Below are 22,101 nucleotides of genomic sequence, written 5' to 3' on the forward strand. Positions count from 1 at the left end.
CAACCAGAAGAAGAAGGTTTGTGACTGTGGATTTATCCCATCAGTGACATTCTGCAAAGTGCAAATAGATAAATGTTAATACAAATGATAATTAGCACATAACATTCTTTTCAAATGAAAAATGAAGATTTCACATAGGCTGACATAAGGTTATTCCCATCACTATATCAAAGTGAAGCCAAAATTATTCACAGAATTCAAGTCAAAGTAAATACCTAACAAATTTAAGACAAATTTATAGTAAAAAGCTGCACAGCATAACAGATTATGCATGTAAATATATACTCACTTAAATTTACTGTTCATTCTTTTACCCATTGCCCATAAGAGCAAAATTAAGTAATCGTTTCAGGCAAAGGTGAGACTAACATAATATACATCTGTATACAAGGTATCAAGATGCTCTTCTTAAGGTAAGGCCATTAACTAAGCTTTAGTTGTAGAAAACAAATATTTGGATAGATATTCCTTAAAAATAACAATTACAAAACCATGATCAATGCAAAATGAACAAGTCTTATCCCACCAATTAAGGTCACTTGCAAGGATTGCACAATGCCATTAGACTCTATCACAAGCTAACTCTTCATATATATCCTTCACCAACAAATCCTCTTAAATAACTTCCTTAAGTGTTCTTCTTCTCTCTATCTATCTATATACACACACACATAATATATATAATCTTTTCATAGAGCTAAAAACCATTATCAATACAAAAGATAGAAACCAAGAAACTCCAGTAGAAGCAATCAAGACAAGCTCTAAGCTAAATAAAAGCACTCTTCCTGACTATCACTGCAGAAACCAGATTCTAGCGGAATAAATATTATGAATCCAGCAGGAGGATGCACCCTCTACAACTCTACCTGAGATAATGACCAAGTTATCACAGGCCTCAATCCCAACTAGTTGCTTGTGATTAACACTACATACGTGTATTAATCCCTAAGGAAATCAACCACTTCCCATTCTTTAAAACTAAATAGAACCTGACCTCTGATCTCAATATATCAATCTTCACAGAGACGTTGACCGCTTGATAGTCCTCAGTCACCTACAAATAGCTAAGTTTTAAAATATATCCAATAAATTAGTAAATAAACAATGACATTATAGTTAAAGTTGCAAACCCAAAACTCAAAGTTGAAGAGATCATGTGATGCACAAAGATGAAATCGCAAACCCTGCACCAAATAAAGCCATAGTAAGTTTTGCTCCTTCAAATGATAGACCAATGCTGAAATTAAATGCCTTTTTCCACCCAGGAAGTTTCTCACCGTCATTCTACAAACCAGGATAAGTGAATAAACAAAGAGTGATAAATCCCCCTTCCTAATCTTCAAAACTATAAATGGAACAAGTGATACAGGAATAAAGCTCACAATATACCCTATGTACCTTAAAGCTTGCGCATTGCATCAAGCAAAATGGACAAGAAAAGTCCTCAGTCACTGCACTTAAAAAGAGTTGGGAAAATTCAATCAGTATTGCCCGGATCTAATCCCTTCAAGTAATAAGTAAATGCAATTCTTCTCCACAACACTTTCAGCCACATGATGCAACCACAACATCAGTACACGGTAACAAAGACAAAAATGATGAGTTGCTGACCAAATAGTTTAATTGCACTTTAGAAAATATAATTATTGGAGGCAGTGATAAGATGCAATGCAACATTGAACCTTACCAAAGAGAACAAACAATATCCATACCTTCAGTCTTTCGAATCGTGTTGTAACAGTCCCTATAATTGAATATCACAATTCCAGCTCTTAACCTACACACAGTGCAAAAGAAACAAGAAAATTTATAACGTATAAGATAAAGCTTGATTTACAGGTGCTCTTTCATTAACAATACATATATTAAAGAGTCATTCATATTAACTCATCACCAGCATAGAGAAAGATAGTTAAGAGTTAAAGTAGAAAAAAGGAATAGGTACCTCTTTTTATGCCTTCCTCGTAATTTGTAGCGCAGACATCTCCTAAGAAATGAAGGCTGCTAAGAAGATTAATCATAAATCAGAAAGTTGAAAGTTCTAAGAAAATTACACGGATATTCTTGAAGATGTACAACAGCATCTAGGTAAGTACGAAGAGCAAGGTGCCTAGGAGAGGTATCTATAATAAGTAAATGGATAAATTTGGGCTCTAAAAGTTTGTGCCATGAGAATATACCTAAGTGAAATACGGGCCACCCTCACAAGTTTAAATCGTACGGGGTCCAAACATAAAAACATGCAAAGTGCGCTAATAATGTCAATACAAATTTCTAATTCAAGTATTCAACGACAATATACACAAGAAAAGAAATACAGGGTTCTGCTCTTCAATGTGAGACACGCTTTCTAATTATGGCGATTAAAAGTAGCATTCCGATTGTCCCAGCATAAATTATAAACAGTAAGTAGAACGCATTATATTACATTATGAAGAGAACGGCGGGAGAGAATATTGTACAGTTCAACAGGCTTGCAATAAATTAGAAGGCTCTCATCAGCTGCGGTGTCTTCCTCAGTAGAATGGTGTACAGGAGAATTTTGACGGCACATGTCCTCCTCTAAAATAATTATAACCTGCAGAACATTATGTATATTGAGATGAGAACAAGTGAACCTTAATGCCTCGTACATATCGTCACATACTTTTTCCAGAGTTTCGGTCAATCATCAAAAGAAAAATACCCCGTCATCTATTGAGAAGGCTACGTTGATACATAAGATTGTTCACAAAATGCAGAGATTAGCAATTAAAAGGGGGAAAAGCAAAGATAAACACAATTAAGTATTTGGTATGGAAGAATGAAGGTTTCCGTTTTGCCCTTTCATGATCATAAATTAGTCCAGGTCAACCCTCCCGAACATTCATATTAACAATTCAAAGATCGAGCTGATTTTTCCGCTTCCTGGTATATTTCGAAAACAGAAAAGGCGGAAAACGGAAAAACGAAGGAGACAGACTTACAGTATGAAAAACGAGGAGACAAAAAACGCCGATGAGTTGTTAGTCGTCGATGTTGGGATCTCGCGGGGAAGAACAAGAGCCTCAGTCGTTCAAGACTTCAAATCTGGAGGCCTAGAGTTAGACGACAATCCAGTCCAGCAATAGTATAGTGGGCTAAAGTCTGGGCCATAATGATGGGCTTCAGCCTGGCCCACAATAAGATCTGGAATCACAGCCCAAGTCCTTCTTTCATAACGGCCTGACCGTATTTATATTATAAAGTTGACATGACAATATCTCTGTCAAATACTACTAGGAGGGTAATTGGGTAAGAATAAAACAATGATTTCAGAAATACTTTTACGGTATACGAAGTAAATATGTGGAAGAGTTTATCTCGATTTGCGAAAAAATACTTATGGGATTACCCAAACATCTCCTAAGATTAGATTTAATAAAAGAAGCTAGTTTCCCACAACAAAGGCCAACCATCCAACTAGTTTTCCATGTTGCGAAGCAGAGGGAGTATACATTAGAGATGTGCATGGATTAGACTAAGTCGGGTTTGTTATCAACCTGAAGTCTGGTTCAATAAAGACCTCAGGCTGAAAAAGACAGCCCGAGGTCTGGTCCAATCCAGTACCAACTTGAGGTTGGTTGGACTGGACTTGGTCCTCTAGACTGCTTGGACTGGATCTAAATTTAATTTTTTTTAAAAAAAATTTCTTTAATAGGAGGCAAGATTGTAACTTACCATATAAAATTTTGCATATATTTTAATCCAAAGTTTATCAATTTTGATCATTCCCTTTCAATTTTCCAATAATGTCATGTTTATTTATTAATCCTCATTGTAGTAAATATATACACATGCTTATTGCTCAAGAAGTTAATAGATAAATCTTGATTATTTGAATAGATAAAAAACTAATATAAAAAATTAAATCATATTAAAATTATATAAATAATAATTGAAAATTAAAAAAACCGGACTGGACTGGACTAGACTAAATGGTCTGAAGGGCCAATCCCTAGTCCAGTCCAGTCTATCTAGTCTTGTTTCGTACCAATTTTTTTATAATTGGACTGAACTGGATTTGTTCAGGTTAGACCAAACCATATCGGACTATCGGGTTTCTACAGAGCCCCATATATATTACACTCTGAAAGAAAGCAGCTGGGAATAAATGAATAAATTAATTAGTAGAATTGTACTCGGCTTCGCTGACGAAGAACAAGTAGGTGAGATGACTGATCAATCTGGGTCAATCGTCTCTCCCAGCACACATAAGTCATAACGGACCCGCAATCATGTTCACACAATTATCAACTTGACTTTTGAGTTTTTATATTAATATTTTAATATGGCAAAAGCAAGTGTTATGAAAATTATAACAGATTGGCGAGCCAAAAAAAAGAAAAATTATAACAGGTTTTTTTGGGGAAAGTGGGTATAGATCCCAATTTGAAAAATTTATTTGGGCATGGTCCCTAGAAATTTGTGAAGAATAAATGTCCACAATGCCCTTGATGAGGATAGATTGCATACACAAAAATTTTAGTTGCATTTGAAGGAAGATACTTTGCACGTATAGAAGTTCAGTTGCACTAACATATTTTGAATAAGATAAGAGATACAGTGCATAAAAAGAATTTAGTTGCACTTAAAGAAAGATATTTTGCATGTATAAAAGTTTAGTTGCACAAAAGAAGTTAAAATATATTGCACACAAGGGAACTTAAATTGCAGTAAAGGAAAAATGATTTGCACATATGGAAGTTCAATTGCATGAGAGAATGGAAGTTATGTTGCACAACTTCTCTTGTGCAACTGAACTTCCATCCGTGCAAAGCACTTCCGTCAACTACAATTAATTTTATTTATATGCAATGTATCTTCTCTTGTGCAACCGAATTTTTACACATGCAAATCTTGTGTAACTGAACTCTCATATGTGCAAAGCATATTCCATCAAGTGCAACCAAGTTTCTTTTTGTGCAATGTACCTTTCCTTATGTAATTAAATTTTTATACGTGCAAAGCATTTTTCACTTAATGCAATTGAGTTTCTTTCCATGCAATCTATCTCCTATTTTATTCAAAATATATTATGTGCAACTAAATCTCTATACGTGCGAAGCATCTTGTTTAAGTGTAACTAAACTTCCTTATTTATTCTATTCAGAATATGTTGTGTGCAAACAAACTTCCACCCGTGCAAATAATCTTCCTTTAAGTGCGACTAAGCTTCCTTATGTGCAATCTATCTTTGCTAAGGGCATTATGGTCATTTCTTGAGCATATTTTTTGTCTTGAAGGACCTCAATCTTTCACAAAATTGTAGGGACCATTCTCCGGTAAAGTTTTCTACGGGGATTTATCCCCAATTTTCCCTTCTTCTTTTTTTTGGGACTATTCTTCTTCTTCTTTTTTCCGTAGTCAAAATATTGTTCCAATTTCTTTCCACAAATTCTTTGGTTGATAAATGGGAAGGGAACAACATTTAGCTTTCTGAATATCAATATCAATGTATTCGTGCTTGGCCAGTATTTTTGGATATCAATGAATATGTGTGTGTTCCAACAAATTAGGTTATTAATAATTAGATGAGTAATAGAGTCTTATTTTTTAAACAAAGTAAAGTGTTGGTTACTTCGAAAAATCTATGAAGAAACACTCAGTATCTGAAAGTTTTTTTGGCTTGTATACACCTAAAAAGTTTACTTTCGTAACAAAAATATCTTGGTCGTTATCTATCATTAAGTTTTACAGTTAAATTGTGTAGTTTAACTGGTGTTTTTTAACAGTTATTAACACAAATAACAATTCAGAATAGACATGCTAGGAGAAAAATTCTAGGGCATATAAAGAGTTAAAAAAAAAATTTCAAGCGCTAGATGCTCTTTGATAGATACTTTCTGATTATTTAAGCACTTTATCTTTTTTTTTAAAAAAAAAGTCCTTGCAAGGCATAGATTTAGTATTTTATTTATATTTAATAAATTTATGAGTTTCTCTTGACCGAAATTTTATAGTCATGCTTGCAGGTCACACATTGTTTGCATAAGAATAAAATTAAATTAGTAAATCTCAAGAGCCAAGGGCTAAAAGTCATGCTACTTGTTTTTTTCAACCTTAAAAATCATATTATTTGTGGCTTGCTATGAACTGTGATTTTAAGTATTATACATATGACATTATATATCGATGATTGGCTAAGTGAACACCTTGCACCTCATGGCTTCAAGCACCACATGGGCATTTCGATTTTTTCACCAAAAAAAAAAAAATCAGGTCTTAGAAGCTACTCCCTTTTGGTCCAAAATATAAGATCATAAAATAATTGATAGTTTTTCACTTTTACCTCCTGTTATAAGAATGAGAGAGTTTAAATGCAAGAGAAAAAGAAAAAGGAATTTTTTTTTAATTAAAGATAAAATAGGTAACTTTAATCAATTTAAAACACACTAGATGATTTAACTAACATTCCTTAATTTGCGAAAAACAACTTAACTAGGATTTATAATTTTATAAGCGCCTTATATAAATGAATATATAAGGCCCTTATATTGGCAACAATATAATATTTTAAATCCATGGCCTAGTGGGCCATGTAATTTAGCTAAATTTTTACTTGAACCAACAATTTGAGTTAGATCAATTTAGGGAAATTTTCTCCACATAGTACCTAAAACCAAACCAAATCAACAAGTTCAACTGGAAAATCAGTGAACAAGCCAATAGTCTGATCTAGTTTAAGTGTTAAACTGGTAAGAAGTCCTACTAGTATCAACTCAGTCAAACCAATGTGAACTCATGAAACTTGATGATGAACTGGTTTGGATAATTATGTTGCCATTGATTTTATTTTTGCTCATCCAGATCCAAATATTTTAGTAGTTAAATATTTGAATGAATTTTAGTGATGATTTTTGTATCAATGGTTATGAATTTTAGTTATTTAAAAATCGTAAAGATCAAAATTCTCAATATTATTATATTTTGTTATTGTTATAATCAAACTATTCTTTCCTTGTATTTTGTTATTACTAATTATTAATGTTGTTATATTTTGTTATTTTCAATTAAATTTTGTTATTTTAATATGACTGGTTCAATCCCGAGTTGATCTCGATTTGACTCGTTGACCTTTGAACCATGATTTAGTGTTTGATTTAGTTTTTTGTTCCTTGATTATCCGTCAGCCATGGCTTCACAAATAGAACAACTGTTTAGTCATATTTGTTGTTGTCATTTTATTTCTATGTGGAGTCCCCGATTAAAAAAATGAAGCACTATATATTTTTTGGATGAAATGCTTAAATATTTCAAAAATATCCACTAAAAAGCACTTAACATCTAAAAGTTTGCAGCTCTTGGATGTCTTGAAAGTTTTTTTCCTGAGCATTTCTACCCTGAACTATTATTCATTGTTAAGTTTGACCATTAAAAACACTGATTAAACAATATAATTTAACAACAGTAAAACTTAAAGACAGATAATGGTCAGGATATCTTTGCTACAAAAATAAGCTTTCAAGACACATAAGAGCAAAAAAAAAAAATCCTAAGTACTAGGTGTTCCTTCATGGATACTTCCAAAGTATTCAAATATGATTTTTTTTTTTGGCCAACAAAGGAAGCACTATATATGTAGCATAGGTAAGAAAAAACGCAATGCATAGGTTGATTAATATTAAATTTGGGTTGAGATAAGTTAGATTATTTGAAATATAAAAATAAAAGAAAGGGATGGTTGAAAATGAAAAACATATGGTTGTTTGAAAATCTACGACGCGTTCGCGTCTCATATTATTGTCATCATCTTTAATTACGTGTCAATACCGTGTCTGCAAAATGGGAGCGAAGTGGAAAACGAGTTGAACCAAATTAGGACTATGATAATAATACAAAATAACTCTGTTCAGGTCGAAGGTACCGCGTATGAGTCTTTATTAATTAATTAATTAGTAGTAGAATAAAAAGGTTGGTTAAGAAGTATTGGTTAGTGGCTGGCCCAAAAAAAAAAAAAAAGCAGTATTGGTTAGTGGTGGTAAATATTAAAATCACGTTTTGAAAAATAATGAGATTAATTACGGCTTAAACAACTTCGAAGTCAACTTAATTAATTAATTAATTAATCGGTAGAGTCAGATCAAAGAGAGTGACTACGCACACGCATCCTTGGCAACACCAATTAGATGAAATACCAAAATTTTAAATACATAATTATAATTATAATATATAATCACATGATTCATAATTTCATATACATAGTTCGATTGAGGCTACATATGTTTTAGGTAATAATAAATAGGAATAATATAACTTTTAGTCTCTAGAATTTCTCTTTATTATCGATTTATTAGCAGTCCCTGAACTTTAATTTAGTAATGGACATTATAGTTTAAGGTAAGGGTTTATAGAAGTGGCTCAGAGAATTATAAAAGAATCAGTTTATATGTTGTATTCCAAATGTATATGTTCTAATTTGTTTTATCATGCGGCTAATAAATAATAATGATTATTTTCAGTTTTTTTATATTATTGGTTCTTTTTTTTTTATCCATACAAACTCATACATGTTTGTAGAGTTCACAAAGGTAATTGAGAGAATGTCTGATCATATATACCATCAATTGAGATTTTTTTTTTCTGATTTGTCAATGAACAATTAATTAAGATCAAATTTAACCATTTTATTTATAAACAGCAGATACAGCTTATGGGATAAAGAGAAGAGATAATCCTATTCATGTGTTTCAACTCATTGTGACTATCCATTTTAAATATTAATAGGTTGAATGGATGAGTGAGAGGGAAACATTTACGATAGTAAATACTACCTCCGGTCCTTAATATAAGACCCTATTTGACTTTTATTTTGGTCCTAAATATAAGACTCCAATTCACTTTATCTCTCATATTTATACATTTTTTTTCAAAGTAACCCTTCTAACAATGGTAATTCTAGTCAATAGACTTGATTAGCAAGAATATTTTAGGAAAGATAACACCTATTTAGGACAAATAACTAACTCAACTTACTTCTTTAATCTCTTTAAATTAGCCAACTGTCTCTTATAATTAGGACCAGAGGTAGTATTATTTTACATCTGATGAATCTTTTGGATAACTGATTAAGTAGTTGGCATTAGAAATATTTTCTAACCAGTTATAATATTTTAATTAAATAACATACTTTGGAAGATCAATTCAAATATGTGATCTTTTATTTAGACAAAGCTAATTACAGTATTTAACTGATATAATCAATCAATTAATTACTCATTATTTTAATATTATGTGACAGTATTTGATTCGGCTAAATAATCTCATTAAATATCTTTCGCGAATAGATTATACTTCGATCAGACAAATTAAGGTACGACCTAGAATTCTCTTTGTTGCATTAGTTGATAAATTAACTTAATTTGAAAGAATAATAATTAAAACTAGCTAGGGCTGGTCAAAAAACAAACTAGCTAGGGTAAAAACACAAACATGGAATAAACAACACCATTCTTCTTGCTCTTTGACTCTAACTAGGTAATAATTAAGCAAAATCATTGAATAAGCTAAACTGATTAAGAAAAGTCACAAGATTAATGAGAACTTACCGATTCATATTCATAATATATATATTTATATATTTATATATAGTAGCTATGGCAGACAATTTGGATTGTTGGTGTTCATTAATAATGACCATTAATTGAGAGAGAGGCCGTAGCACGTTTAATTTGCTGAGTCGCTTTAAGTAGTGCCCTAGCTACCTTCTTTCACAATGGAAGTATCATATAGGAGTATAATATATGGTGGGTGTGTGGCAAAAGTGGCCGGAATAATGCTGGATGTGTTTGAGTGCACATAAACTGATAAGGAGTTTTCGAATTAATTAATTAATGATAATGATAAATTGGTGATGCCAATTGCACACCCGGAAGTGGTGAGAGTGGTAGGATTCCAATGATATATCCATTCGGTTTTATATAATACTACCTCATATTCTTAATATAAGATATCATTTTATTTTTATTTTGGTCCTAATTATAAGACCCCAATTCACTTTGTCTCTCATATTTAAACATTTTTTTCTAAGATAATCTTTCTAATAATGGTAGTTCTAGTCAATACACTTGATTAGCAAAGATATTTTAGAAAAAACAATACCTATTTATTACAAATAACTAACTTAACTTATTTTCTTAACTTCTCAAATTAGTCAACTAGCTCTTATAATTAGGATCGGAGGTAATACTAGTTCTTCTGGTAACTGGCTAACTAATTTAAATAAATTAATAAAATTAGTTAAATTAGTTATTTATAATAAATAGGTGTTGTCTTTTTTAAAATATTCTGCCTAATCAAGTGTATTGGTTAGAATTACTATTATTACAAAAACTACCTTTAAAAAAATAGATAAATATGAAAAACCAAGTGGACTGGGTCTTATATTTATAATCAAAATAAAAGTCAAACGAACTCTTATTTATAGACCAGAGATAATATATTAGTCTTATTTATAAGTCACATCATTAAATTTTTAACATCAGCATATTGATTTATCATTAATATATTATTATGTAGATTACATTTTCTTAAACAGTGTATATATTAAATAGAGATAAAATTGATAAATTGCTAAATTTTAAGGTAGAGTTATAGGGTTTAAGACTTTTCTTAATTCTAGTAAAACATGTTCAAAGTAACTTATAAATAAAATAATAAGAGTATAATAATTTTTTTTAGGAATAGCTTGTTTACATTTATAATAGACACTAATATTCTATCTAAAATTTTTAATACCACTTTTTATTTTTACGATCATAATTATTGGTTAGTATTGCATTAATTATCTACACTATCTTCCCCTCACACAACTATTTTTCTTGTGGATATACAAGATGTTGATAAAGTTGTTCATATCTATTATGATAAATGTTCCAATTAGAGATGTTTTGCTACTTTTACTGTTAAAATGCGTATGTACACTTATTGGTATCTTATAGAAAACTTGGATGGAGGAGTACTGTATGTTTAAAAGCTTTGAGCACAATTTTTTCATGCGATGGTGGCGAGTACAATTATCACCCGCCCACCATTTTTTAATTCGGAGAACGTGCATCAATATAATAATTAACTATTTCTTTTTGTTCATAAAATCAAAGATCAAATCATCACTCCAGCATTGCGTGCTTATCTTCTAAAACCTCATCATCATTTGCTTTTGAAACTACTGCTTTCACTTTTTATTTGCATCCATTACTTTATTCTTGCGAAAATATTCTAGAATAAATTGATTAATTAATATTATGTTTTATTCGGTCATTTAGAATTATACTAGTATATTATTTCAGATTATATTTGAATATATTTATCATGTGCCTTAGAAAAACAAATATGAGATATTAGGATTGGATTGAATTAGTTAATATCCTAAGGTTAATTTATTAGCTTATTGTACATTTCTTATTCAACGATTAATAATATTCTAAGACCTTTATTTTTCTCAACTTTCAATCCTTCAAATTGTAACAATTTTAAAATGTATTAAGTGGGCTTAATTAAATGTATATGTGTGTACATTGTATTTAGCCATATACAAGACAATTATTGTAATCTCTGTGAGATCAAACCCGAACTCTTGTACTTATAGTTTCTTCTCTTTCAGAAACAAAATTTGATGTTGGAAAGTCAAGTATAAGATTATGTTAAAAAGGAACTGAAGAGAAAAATAATCTCATATTGAATAAAATTGAAGTCAAATATAAAATATAAAAGGTATATAAATAGAATAACCCATAACAAACAATGCTTTAAAGTTTTGAAAAAAGATATATTATATGCATATATTAGGACCAAGGTTGATCTAGAATTCTAATAAGAGTATATTTTTTTAGGCATGTATAGCATATTAAAATATTTTGTAGTTCATCTAGCTTTTTGAAATATTTTTTCAAGTATATCTAACACCATAAAATATTTTGTTATTCATCGAGCAATCTAAAGTATTTTTTCAGTTGCACCTAACATTTTTAAATACCCTAAACTCTAAATTAGGGTGCTCGAAGCATCCAAAAAAAAAATCATTCAATGTTTTAGACGTACTTGAAAAAATATATATTGGATGAATCACTAAATACTTTTGGGTAAGGCTATTCACAACATGAAACTAGACCAAGACAAGCCAATCCAGATAAATAGGGACAAGACAAGATTTCCGTCACATATCCCATCTCATCTTGTAAATTTTTATCCCATGTCCTATCCCATCCCATTCCATCCCAAAGCCGATAGGATCAGGACAGGACACGAGATAGGATGGGGCGTCCTGTTCCTTCTTCTTTTTTCACTATCCATTATACTTTTGGGCCTGAATCTTTTTTTTTTATTTTATGTTGTAATGTTTGTTTTCATTGGGCCTTTGTACGGAAAAAAATTATGTAGAAAGTTTAATTATGTAATGTAAAAACAATATTGTAAAAAAAACTATAAAACAAATACTATATAATAGTTTTATGAATTATTTTACTGAGAAAAAAAATTTGTTGAGATAATGGTGCAACTTAAAAGATGAAGAATACTATAAAAATACTACTTCTGGTCCTAAATATAAGAGCTGGATTGTATTACACTACAATCCAATTCTTATATGTAGAACCAGAGGTAATAACTATTATTAACAAGTGAATTGAATAATCTAACAATAATTATTAACAAATAAATTTTTTAGGAAAAAAATACTTGGGATGGGACAACCCCCGTCTCGTGTCACATCCTGTTCTAGTTACTGTTTTGCCCTGTCTCATAATAACTATTATTAATAAGTGAATTGAATAATCTAACAATAATTATTAATAAGTAAATTTTTTAGGGAAAAAAACACTCGGGATGGGACGACTCCCGTCTCGTGTCACGTCCTATTTTAGTCATTGTTTTGTCCCATCCTATAGTTATTATGTTCCAGTTCCAAATTTTTTTTTGTCCCGTCCCATCCCATCCTAAATTGATTGGCACTCAGACAACGTCCAAGTAAAAAAAGCAAAAGGCATTCAATTTTCAATTTTGAATAGTATTGTGTAGTGCAACGTCACAACGACTTTTTGAAGCGGAGAGTAACAGACAAGGAAGACAGAAAAACAAAGAGAGATTTGGCCTTTTGGTTACCACCATTCAATGGTATTTGATCATTAATGGAGGAAAAAGGTGTTGGGTACAGTTCTCAGCATTGAAAATGATGTTCACATACACTCCCTTTCAAACTGTATTTCTTTATTTTAAGATCTCTTTTATATTTTAAAATGGGAGTACTTAAATAACTTGAAAATGAATGAGTATTCAGCATCTATAAAAAGTTTTTTTTGACTTTTATATATTCTGAAAGTTTTATTTCACGACATTTCTGTTATGAACTATTATTTATCATTAAGTTTGATTGTTTAAGAGAAAAGTTAAATTGCATAATTTAACAGTTAAACTTAACAGAAGATAATAACACCCACAAGTATGGGTTGAAAAGCATCTCCCTCTATAATGTTAGTATCCTAAAGTTTTGAATTTATATACACAAATATCAATCCTTACGTGAATGATTGGTAATAAATGAGTATTGTCTTTCATAAAATAACATTGTTAATTATGTGCATTAGAATAAAAACCTTTTAACATGTCTAATCAACCATTTGGAAAAAAAGGAATAAATATGAAAAACAATATAAATTAGAGTCTTATAGTTAAAATCAAATTGTATTTTAACTAACTCATGTATTTAAGACTAACATATCTTAGAGAAGCTTTAATTTGATTAGACTTTCATTTAGAATGGTCCCTCGGGATCCCGCTATAGACTAATACAAGGGTTTTTGTGCTTTTTTTTATTAATTTTTCTATTGTAATCTGATGTTGGAGTTATGTGGAATTTTTTTGGAACAAAAAAAAATCTTATCATCAAATACACGTATTTCTAATTTTATTAGGGAAGAAAGTTGGTAAAACGGTCAAGTTAATTTCAATCTTACTCTATGCCACTGACCCTTAAATTATTATCTCAACTGATTTAATGTTTGGTTTGATTTTTTTTCTTGAATTTTATAGAAGAACCTCTTTCGAATCAAATTATATTTGTTCATAGCATGTTATAACAAGACGCGGAGTATGGTTAAGCACTCGAACCCAATAAAAATTGCGCTAAATTTCAGCCAAACTTTGACTCATCTAATTCAAACGAGAGAAAGCCAATTATTAGATACTTGCAAAGCAAACCTAAATTATCATTTTAATTTTAGGTACACAGCAAAATTAAAGTTCAGCTGTGTCGTGCATGTTCTCGACCAAAAAAAAAACGAGGACTAGGAAAATAGCAAATAAAAATAATTATCAAATAAAAGAAAAATAAAAGAATGGAGAAGAATATAGACCAGAGCACAATGGTCACAGCATACGGCGGCTTCGCGGTCAAAAGCCCAACAAGCGCCTGCTGAAAAATATACACCCCGAACATAAAAGCAGCCTTATTTTAAAAACAAACGGACAAATTACGTAATCCATCGATTTTTTTCATAACAAACAAATAATTAAATAATATAAGGATAAAATTTAGTTAAAATTAATTATATATGTAACTTATTTTCAAAAATACCTTTGTCTATGGAAAGAAAGTGAGTGAGCAAAGAAGATAAATAATGTAGTGAGACATATTATTGGGAGTAAAAATAAAAAAGTTTTATTAAAAATTTAAGACAAACTATATTACTGCCTCTGATAAATAAAACATCATTTACTTTATAAACTAATTCAAATTTAAACCAAGTCAAGACTCCAATTGAAGCTCCCGACATAAAGCTATCTTTCTTGTACAAATAATATATGAGAAGTGAGCGTGTGAGTGCATGGTATGACTTCAATTAAATGGAATATTCAATGCTACCAAATCTAGCTCATACATTCTGCGTAAACGCGTACAAATATATAAAAAAATAATACTATTTTCAGTCCTTAATATAAGACTTTATTTAACTTTTATTTTCGTTTTAAATATAAAATCTCAATCCATTTTGTTTCTCATATTTACTTAATTTTTTCAAGATAATCCTTCTAATAATTTTAGTTTTAGCCAACACACTAAACTAGTAAGAATGTTTTAGAAAAGACAATACCTATTTATTACAAATAACTGATTTAAATTTTTTCTTTAATCTCCTTAAATTAGTTACCTAGCTCTTATAATTAGAACCGGAGGTAGTAAGACATAATTTTTAGACCAACAAAGAAGAAAAAGATATTATTTTGCCGATGAAAGTGCTGACTTGTTACAACTTGAAAGAAACGTACGACTGTATATTTATCCATGGGAAATTATTTTAATTACTGGTTTATTTGCTATATTTATAATTGAGGTAATGGTTCATGCAATGAGAATTGTGAATATACTATGACATGAATTCAACAGAGAACATTATTTAATTAAATGAAAATATCTGGCATGCAAGCCTAAGGAATTTGAGGGTTTTTTGCCTGAGCCGCAAGGAATTGACTCTTGAATTGCTCAACTTTCTGTGTGTTCAATGTTCAAAGTTTTTACGACAAACATTCCACCTATGAAATGGCCAATTATATGCTAGCTCGGATGATTAATATAAGAAGAAGTAGATGGCTAATTTATAAATATAAAAAAAAATTAGTTGAGTTAGTTATTTATAATAACTAGATGTTTTCTTTGCTAAAATCTCCTTGATCATATATGCGTTTAAATTTCTCCTTGATAGTAATTTTATAATATGTGTAATTATCATAAGAATTACTTGAGGATAATTTGGCTAAATATTGAAGACAAATGGTTTGAGATTTTAAATTTAAGATCAAATTAAATCTCTAACTAGCTCTGATATTAAGGACCAAATATAATCCTTTTTAAGATATTTCAAAGCATATATGCACACAATCATACACACGTCAAAGAGCTTTTTTTTTTTTTGGGAAGCCAAGCATTACTATTCAAATATACATATTTTCTCATACGTGCAGGAGCTAATTGAATAATTTGTTGACTCCGAATGGATTTAAAACTTCAATTTATTTTATTTCCTAAATTTATTATCCCTATTATTACATATGTTAACCTGAAAGTGGTTTTCATTGTAAATGATTAAAGAGAGTACCTTTAAAAAATCACTACATATTTTTTCTCCAAATAATCAATATAACTAATCTTTTTAATATGTATAATTTAATTATCTATTATATTTATATTTAGAAGATAACATGTGATATTTTTATGTGTGTGTGGGTAAACGGACTTTTACCAAATCTATTTGGAGCTGGGCATAAAAGAAAATTCCTTTTTTGGAGATGGCCCCAGCAACTTGATGCCGTGATGAGTCTGACCTCAAAAAAGTTTCATTATTGCGTCACACGCGCACATATAGGAATGTTTACATATTCAACGACAAATATTTAAAGAAATTCCTTATTAATGTCTCCTTTTTTTACTTCTGTTGGACCAAAAAATTGCGTGTAAATTTTGATTTACACTTAAAAAATTGCTACGATTTTGAACCGGGTGACACACTCGCACACAGGACATTGTTCCTAATTACTTCTAATCTTAGGTGGAGAATGTTGATATTTTGTTAATATTGTAACAGTAATGTTGTCTTATATTATCATGTTTTTAATATAAAAGTTAGATAATTAATTTAAAAATATTAAAAAAATAAGTTAAATTGGTTAATTGTAATACATATGTGTTAATTTTATATTTAAAATTTTATATTTAAAATTAAATCTGACACCACTAATTATAATTAGGTCAGGGCAGTATATTGGGGAATGGCAAGTGTCAATTGTCATTACTCACCCCAAGTAGCAATTTACTATTATCACATTAGAGCTTAGTAACGTCAAGTGACGTAAATCTGATGGGCAAAATGGTCAATTAGTAATCTACCATATTCAGGCGTCTCAACTAGACCGGAATGGTAACCTATTTTAATGATAACATAATCATTAATGCGAGTTTATTTGCAACAAAAATTAAGGGAAAGAATTATTTTCACTACAAATTAAAAATTTAAACGAGTGGTCATATTTTTTAATTTATAAATTTATAAAATATCTGTTCGCAAGATCCAAAACTCAAAAAACAACAACCAGTCGCGGGGGCTTATGGACCGTACTCGGATTGACTTCATTTTTTTGATCCAAAAAAGTCAAACCGCATAATTTCCAAACAGATTGCTCTGACATATTTATTCCCTCAGGGACAAAACAGTCAATTCTGCCAAAGCGAGTGACGCCGTGAGCCCGCTGCGACGCCCTTCCCCGCAGACTTTCTTGGAATGAGCTGTTCACCAAGAAGGAGGTAACATTTATTACTCCGTTTCGGAGAAGAGGTCATCATCAACGAATTTCCTCATTTACCCCTCTATCCGCTTCTATCGTATTATTTTAATCCTCCCAGCTTCGTAATTATCTCAAAATTCAGTGGCAATCCTAGAACAACAGTGTTTAAATACGTGCCTTGATCATTTCCTCTCATTAGTTGGTTTGGCTTGTTCAAGTATTGACGCTGTCCTCCCCTGCTCTCTTCTTTTTCTTCTCTCCGAATTTCAAGTTCAAGCACACAATCGAAGTCTTATTACATACAAATCTTTACGATGTTGCAGGTCAGTTCAACTATTCCATTGCACAACCCTCACATGTTTCAGGTCAGACGTGCTAGCTTTCGATGCCAATCCTCTCCGTTGAATCCTTCGACGAAACCGTCGCCGCCGTCTTCCATCGACTCCACTTGCTTGCACCTCGCAAACCTCGACAAACTCCTCCAGAAGCAGCCGTCTCCTCCGATCACCCAATTCGAACAACAACAACAACAACCACAACCAAAGCCTTTCCAGAAGGAAACTGACAACGAAAAGAAAGTGAAGAACATAATTGAAGGCCTCAGTCTAGCGAGGCTATGGCCAGAAATGAAGGCCACAGAAGAGATGTCTCCGAGGCACCTCAACCGCTTACAGCGTCTGTTATCCATGACGGCAGAATATTCCCCTCGGAACGTTCTCGGAAGCCTTTGGAGGGAATACCACGGGAGTAACGATTGGAAAGGACTCCTCGATCCGCTAGACGAGAATCTCCGGCGAGAGGTTGTACGGTACGGCGAGTTCGTACAAGCTGCTTACCATTCGTTTCACTCCGATCCCGCCATGTCACCGGAGGAGCCGCCCACGCCCCAACGGGTCGTTTTGCCGGATAGGTCCTACAAAGTCACGAAGAGCCTCTATGCCACGTCATCAATCGGGTTGCCCAGATGGGTGGACGACGTGGCTCCGGATCTCGGATGGATGACCCAGCGTTCCAGTTGGATCGGGTACGTCGCCGTTTGCGATGATAGGAGAGAGATCGCAAGGATGGGACGGAGGGACATCGTAATATCTCTTCGCGGGACAGCAACGTGCCTGGAATGGGCCGAGAATATGAGGGCCCAATTAACTGATGTCTCACCAGAGAATGATGATAGCTCAGCTCCGGCCCAAGAAAAGCCCAAAGTGGAGCGTGGGTTCTTGAGCCTGTACAAGACCCCAGGGGCTCACGTCCCAAGCCTAGCAAAATCTGTGATAGAAGAAGTGAAAAGGCTCACGGAAGTGTACAAAGGCGAGACACTCAGCATCACGGTGACAGGTCATAGCCTCGGTGCCGCGCTGGCATTACTCGTGGCCGATGAGATCAGTACATGTGGCGCTGACATGCCGCCGGTGGCGGTAATCTCCTTTGGCGGGCCTCGAGTGGGAAACAAGGCATTCAAGAATCAACTAACAGCCAAAAATGTGAAAGTATTAAGAGTCGTAAATTCTCAAGATGTGATTACCAGAGTTCCTGGCATGTTTGTGAGCGAAGAAGTTGAACAAAAGCTAAGGAAGTCTAAGGTAGGAGAAATGGTAGAAAACATGGGGTTGGGATATACGCATGTGGGAGTAGAGCTGAAAATAGATACGAAGATGTCGCCGTATTTGAAGCCGGACGCTGACATGGCATGTAACCATGACCTAGAGGCTTATTTACACCTGGTGGATGGGTATCTGGCATCAAATTGTCCGTTCAGAGCAAATGCCAAGAGGAGCTTGGCGAGACTGATGCAAGATCAAACATCCAATATGAAGAAACTATATACTAGCAAGGCAAACGCTTTGAGTGTAAATCTTGCCAGAAAAAGCTCTTTCTCTATGCCTAGTTGTTTACCTAGTCCATCTTAAACTATACTATAACCAATTAAATGTGAATATACAAGATTTCACTCATATTCTGTGTTTTGTCTCTTCATTTCTGTACCTCTATCATACCCAGATATCATGCTTGAAAGACATATTAAACTGCACAAAACTTAAAGCATATGCAGACTTCAATTCTATCAATACAATATCAAGCACACAAGCAAACGCTATAGTTTTTCCCTCCCAATCAATGAGTATCTCAGAGAGAGTTACTTTCAATAGTTCTGATGTTTGCTTCTAGTTATGAGGCACATTTGCTTTTGCTTGTTTTCAGTTAAAACATCCTGAATGTGTTCTTAAAGCACCTATACCTGGTTTTAGTACATATAAAAATAACTAGACCATTGCACACACATCTATTCATAACTAATCAATAATGTGGCTGGCAAAAAAACAAAACTAATAAATAGTGTGATTTTTTCATATACTACCTCCGATACTGAGCCAGTTGACTAATTTGAGAAGATTAAAGAAGTAAGTTGAGTTAGTTATTTGTCCTAAATAGGTATTTTGTTTTCTAAAATATCTTTGCTAATCAAGTGTATTAACTAAAACTCTTATTATTAGAAGGGTTACTTTGAAAAAATATATATAAATATGAAAGACAAAGTAGATTGTGGTCTTATATTTAGGACCAAAATAAAAGTCAAACAGGGTCTTATATTAAGGACTGAACGTAATATTAATGTATTTATATATGTATCTACTAAAGAAGTAGGATTGTGTCGGTGATTTGGGCAGAAATATTAGAATTCAAACAATGCAATTTTGGTGCGGAGTTGACACTTGATTAAATTTCAATTGAACATTTCAAGATGTGACTGTATACATGAAGAGAGAGAGGAAAATAACCCTCCAGCCTCCAACAACCAACCAACCTTCAACTCATGAAGGTGTGGTGAGGATGACGTTGAAAGCGTAAAATGGCCAATAATTCAAAACAAAGTTGAGACTGACTCAGTTCCCATCTTTACATTCTTATCATATGCCTTTGTCTCAAAGGCTTCTGCTTTTGCCATTTATCATTTTTCAATGAAATATTGCTTTTTTTCAAGTCAAAAGGAAAAAATAAAAAGAACAAGAAAAGAAAGAATACTCATTTCAAAGGTCGATATTTTTGTACACGGAGACTTTTCTAATTTTGTAGAAAATCAATACCAGACTTTTGAGGAATGGATAGAAGTCAATTGAAAAAATAAATATGATTTTTTAAATATCGTTATCTCAAGTTTTTTAAGATCTGAAGCAAGTGTTTCTTTGAAATAGGTGCATTTACTATTTGACCTAATTACTGACAATTGCATGAATCAAGTGGGATTAACGTATAACCAGACAGGAAATAGTCCCAAATAGTGACCGCTTTAACTTGCCTAGAATGATATCCACCAATGCGATTACCGGTGATACTCGATTCATCCAACTTTTGAATCTGCTAAGAATATTTTGTTAAATATTTCGAAGATATTTTTATAAATAATGTTTTATATCAATGACTCTAGCAATTGGCAGATGAAAAGGTCTAAAGACGAAGGGCGATGCCCTAAAAAGGACGAACAAAATAACGAGTTTGGGAGGACTAGAAGATGGGGTTTCAGAACAGAAGGGAGGAAAAGCTAGTTCAGCGCGATGCTTGAGCATTGGGGAGGATCTCATTTAGCACCCGTCAAGGACTTTATTTCCAGCTATCTCATGTAACGTTTAAAAACTATGGTCCCATTTAGTATGATTGAAAATAAAAAGTAAGGATTGAGATTGAGATTTAAAAAAAAATATTCAAAGAGTATTTAGTATTAGTGATTGCTTGTTATTTGGGATTGGGTAAATCTATATACGTGGAATTGAAATATATCATAGAGGGATGTAGTATTCTCCAATTCCACTTACATGGGAGCGTAATCCTATGTAATAAGAAATCATTTGTACTAAATATTTTTTAATGATTTTTCTCAATCTCAATCGTAATCCTTGGCCAGACCTATACCCTTTTCAGGGTAAGGTAAAATTAATTTCTAAAATGAAAAGACAATAATAAACTCAGAGAGAGAGAGAGAGAACGCAAATTCACATGTGGCCGGGGATGCTCAAGAGGAACGAGTTGATTTAGTGTTCGTTTGCTTCACTGAACCCTTGGCAATATAATGAAATGCAATACAATGCAATGAAATGTAATGCAATGATGATTACATAAGTTTGTTTAGTACATCATTGAAGAAAGATGATGCATAGGCATAAAAACGTTTAGTTGGATTATAAAGAACATAAGAATAGATAAACATAATATATCAAAAGAGAAAATTGTCCTTATTTACATATACAAATGTATAATGATTTAAAGTTCTCTATTTTTTCTCCAAATATACATGATAACCCTATCCATATATATATAATAATAAGTTCAAGCAAAAAAAAAAAAGAGAGTATATAATACACAAACAAATATGATAATATGTATGTATGCTTTCCCATTATCAAATTCTCCCTTGCAACCAATTAATATGTACATATATATATCACCAAATATGTAGCAAACATTCAACTAAAGTTTAGTAATAATATGTAGCAGTGTGTGCGATTGCCAATAATAGATAAAAACTTCCATGAAAGCAAAACAAAAAGACCATCAAAAACTGGAATTTTAAGAAAGAAAAAGACGTGACTTTCATTGTAAAAGAAACATAGCAGGGTTAATGAATGAAATATTAGTCCGGCAATGGACATAATGGCAGCAGCAACAAAATGATTGCTGATAAAGATGATAACAGCAGCAACAGAGATGACCAAGTAGCGATGACTTCTGTTCCGAGGTGCTAGCAGTAATGACAAAGACGGTAAGAGTAGCGGCAAAGAGAATGGCTGAATGGACAGGCTATCAATAGGGTTTATC

The 22,101-nt window shown here is 32.2% G+C and overlaps 2 protein-coding genes across 2 annotated transcripts; one reads left to right on the plus strand and one right to left on the minus strand.

The window, feature by feature from the left end:
- Positions 1-6: 6 nt before the first annotated feature.
- LOC114751705 (polycomb group protein EMBRYONIC FLOWER 2-like) lies at positions 7-3,052 on the minus strand (the record flags this gene model as incomplete). Its single annotated transcript, XM_028940379.1, has 8 exons — positions 2,970-3,052; positions 2,432-2,581; positions 1,949-2,004; positions 1,716-1,780; positions 1,402-1,454; positions 1,134-1,187; positions 998-1,057; positions 7-51 (listed from the first exon to the last, which is right to left on the minus strand). Coding segments are annotated over exons 2-8 (459 nt in total), but the record flags the coding sequence as incomplete, so codon positions are not given.
- A 9,561-nt stretch (positions 3,053-12,613) lies between these two features.
- Positions 12,614-19,244, plus strand: LOC114751698 (phospholipase A1-Ibeta2, chloroplastic-like). The gene is made up of 3 exons (XM_028940370.1): positions 12,614-12,618; positions 17,338-17,342; positions 17,570-19,244. The coding sequence occupies exon 3, from the start codon at positions 17,607-17,609 to the stop codon at positions 19,197-19,199; it is 1,593 nt and encodes a 530-aa protein (XP_028796203.1). The 5' UTR covers positions 12,614-12,618; positions 17,338-17,342; positions 17,570-17,606; the 3' UTR covers positions 19,200-19,244.
- Positions 19,245-22,101: the final 2,857 nt, after the last annotated feature.

The sequence above is a fragment of the Neltuma alba genome, unplaced genomic scaffold (genome assembly GCF_004799145.2).
Source record: "Neltuma alba isolate B1F8T4 unplaced genomic scaffold, ASM479914v2 tig00007034_pilon, whole genome shotgun sequence".
Classification (NCBI taxonomy): domain Eukaryota; kingdom Viridiplantae; phylum Streptophyta; class Magnoliopsida; order Fabales; family Fabaceae; genus Neltuma; species Neltuma alba.

Bases quoted from the DNA above. Each gene is read 5' to 3' on its own strand.
- LOC114751698 (XM_028940370.1), top strand. From the start codon at position 17,607: ATGTTGCAGGTCAGTTCAACTATTCCATTGCACAACCCTCACATGTTT.